The 3,055-nt window shown below is 38.8% G+C and overlaps 1 protein-coding gene across 1 annotated transcript; it reads right to left on the bottom strand.

Moving 5' to 3' along the window:
- Positions 1-255: 255 nt before the first annotated feature.
- LOC110054235 (G protein-coupled receptor 161B-like) lies at positions 256-2,772 on the bottom strand. The gene has a single exon (XM_020760590.2). It carries the CDS (start codon positions 2,396-2,398, stop codon positions 1,319-1,321), a length of 1,080 nt encoding a protein of 359 aa, XP_020616249.2. The 5' UTR covers positions 2,399-2,772; the 3' UTR covers positions 256-1,318.
- Between the last annotated feature and the right edge of the window lie 283 nt (positions 2,773-3,055).

Genomic DNA, 3,055 nt, shown 5'->3' with positions numbered 1-3,055 from the left:
GAACTGAATTCAGACGAGTGTAGCCTGGGCTAAACTTAACACAAATTGAAAAGGGGGTGGGGGTGGGGGTGAGGGGTCGATAAATGATGAAAAAAATACCTAAATAAATGAAACATGCGAACCCTTAGCCTTTACCACTCCATGTTCTGCTGCAATTTTGCCACTCTAGCTATTCTGGGCGTATGTCTTTGTGATATGTGTGCAAAAAAGAAGCCAACAAAAGAAAGCCTACACTTTGTGAGTTAAGTGCCCCCCGGGGGGGGGGGGCACTGCCATATATGGGCTATACAGGTATGTGCCGCTGTGAAGGGTATGGTTTTCAAACAGTTTACTCTAGGATAGGGTATATAAATTAGAGAGTTTGGGTCTAGAATAGGGTATAATTTTTCACAAAACTGACTAGTTGGTTGAAGATTTTATCTAGACTAAGGAAACCAGGAATTGTCACTCAAAAATATTAAAAAAATCAAATAGGCAAGTTTAAATTTACGCACATCAGCCTCAACAGTGTCGATAGATGGGGGGATTTGGGGAGTTTACTCTAGTATAGGGTAGCAAAATTCAGCTGAACTAGCTCTGGTATAGGCTAAGGGTTCCAGGGTCCCAGCGGCGCACCCCCACCCAGAAATTCCCAAAGTAGCCCCCCGGGGTTAAGAGCGACCTTGCATGGTACAAACCCGGCTTGTTTTAATAATACACCAGTACTTGCAAGTTCACCAATACGTTTCATCTCTAGATTACCTAATCCACGAGTTTGGCCATAGGTCTCCTTTGATTTAAAATGGATTACATTTTTTCGATATCTTTTTTCAAACAATTCAATTTATCCTTTCAACATTATGTACTTCTGCTGTCACAAGGTGAAAAAGATCAAAAATGTTTGCCGTGATTGTTATGACGTAGTGTTTTTCCCCGCCAAAGACTGGAGATTTTTAAGCATTTCCATACTATTTTCGGACTTCCCTACTTTAAAAAATAGAGTTTTTAATTTCCAGACAAACCTCTCCTGGCCGACATCTCCAAAATACGGACAACTCTTTATTACAGATAGTTAACTCTGGCGCTTTTTAATTTGCTGTGCGTACGTATTAAAAAGGTTCGACTGTGCTTACTGATATTAGTTGAATAATTTACAGTGCCCCCAGTTAGCTTAGCAGTACTAAATCCAGTGATACTTAAAAGTAAAGTAATTTTTTTTTTTTTTACCAATTAACCTGAATGATAAATATATGCAGTGATCTAAGATGTATGTCCTCAGGTAACTAAAGATCCGGAATCAATTTATGTCATGACATGTCAAGGCAGATGAGCGATCTAATTATATGGTGCTTTCTTCTATAATCTCGACAGTTAGATCATCTCTGGAGCTCACTTGACCAGAGTTTAAGTGCCCAGTTCTAACAGAACGTACTGTGTTGATCACGGACACCCGAGTGGTATTAAAACGTGGAAAATAGCAACTCCTGATGAAACCAACCACTTCTTTTCTGAAATTTTGATTCCTTATTCCATATACAATGGGGTTGCACATGCTATTGGCGTAACCTAACAACAACGTGCCGATGTCAATAACTCTTGGCAGTGGTCTTGGAAAGTAAACATCCAAAAACATTGTGACGACAAATGGTGCCCAACAAGCCATGAAACACACAACAACAATCAGTAAAGTGTTGGTAATTTTAACCTCTTCCCGCGTCATCCTAAAACGTCTCTTACATTTCCCATCTACAGTGGAAACATCGTTTTCTTGCTCTGGTAATATTTCCTCGTGCGTGTTATTTATGTGCTGATTAACGCGCCGCTTTGACTCTCTTGTGAATTTTAGAATGTTAAAGTACGATACGCATATAGATGTTAGAGGTCCGAAAAAACATATTGTTAACATAAAATACATGTAATATACATCTGAGGGCCAGAATACAAAACAATACGATTTGCCAGGTATATAACGATATTCAGCCCAGCCAAAGAGCGGAGGGATGGATAATAACAAAGAGACCAACCACACAATTCCAGCGAACAGGAACGCTCTTCTAAGTGTGAAGATGAACCGGTATTTTTTCCACTGCACCACGTAATAATATCTGTTGATAGCTATCATGGCAAGCCACATGACCGACGAAACAAACGACAGCATTGTAGTGAATCCCAGAAGGTTGCAGGCTCTATCTCCAAATATCCACCGTTGTTCTACAATGGTGACCACGGTTATCGGCATGTTTAACACTGACACGAGCAAATCAGCGAAGGCAAGGTTGAGAAGAAAGCCATTACAGATAGTGCGAAGGGATTTTCTCCTCGTGATGACAAAAATTAAACTTATGTTTCCCAGTACAGAAGTTGCGCAAATGAGAACTAGAATGGTGGTTTCGATGACTGAACCTTCCACAGACGCCATGAGTAAAACAATCTTTCCAAATAACAATGGCTCTACTTTTTGTATCTCCGAACACTTTTTTTCTTCCTGTTGGTTCTTTTTTTTAGTGTACAGACCTCAGTCTCGGCCTTCAAATCCCTGTCAAGCTCATTATTATACATGTAAACAGCTGGATGTATGGCAGATGAAAGTCATAATTATATGTAAGCCTACCTTATCTACTAATGGATGTTTTAGTGACGTTTTGGCATATAGATTTTAGGCACACTGATCTCTCTTTGCATAATTACGAGTTTCCTTTAAATTAATTACCATTTGCGCATAATTGTTAGTGGACAAAGCTCAATTTACTTGAATTATTTCTATAAATTCAAGGACTTCTGCGCGTTAATGAATCTGGGGGACGGTTTTATGACCATATTAAAACTTCAGTGAGTTTTTCAAATGTCTGGATTTAACATGATAAGTTGCTTAATTCCGTAAAGATTATAGGAGCCTCTCGTATTGCGAAATACAGTTAATTCTTAGACGTTCATTGAACATTTATGGTTGTCTTATGTTACAGTATTCTTCAAGAAGATTCCGAGAGCCATTTCTTAAGTCGGTAGTTATTGATTTTGTTTTGTAAAACTGGGGAATATCATAACAGCTAGCTCTTTTTATTTAAATTAACATTGA

This window comes from Orbicella faveolata, unplaced genomic scaffold, assembly GCF_042242905.1.
Source record: "Orbicella faveolata isolate gen_17 unplaced genomic scaffold, um_ofav_v1 contig_1, whole genome shotgun sequence".
Lineage (NCBI taxonomy): Eukaryota > Metazoa > Cnidaria > Anthozoa > Scleractinia > Merulinidae > Orbicella > Orbicella faveolata.
Note: the sequence above shows the minus strand (reverse complement) of the source record. Positions and strands in the feature narration are given on the sequence as shown.

What these genes read in the sequence shown, in the direction of transcription:
- LOC110054235 (XM_020760590.2), bottom strand. Translation starts at nt 2,398, where the DNA reads ATGGCGTCTGTGGAAGGTTCAGTCATCGAAACCACCATTCTAGTTCTC.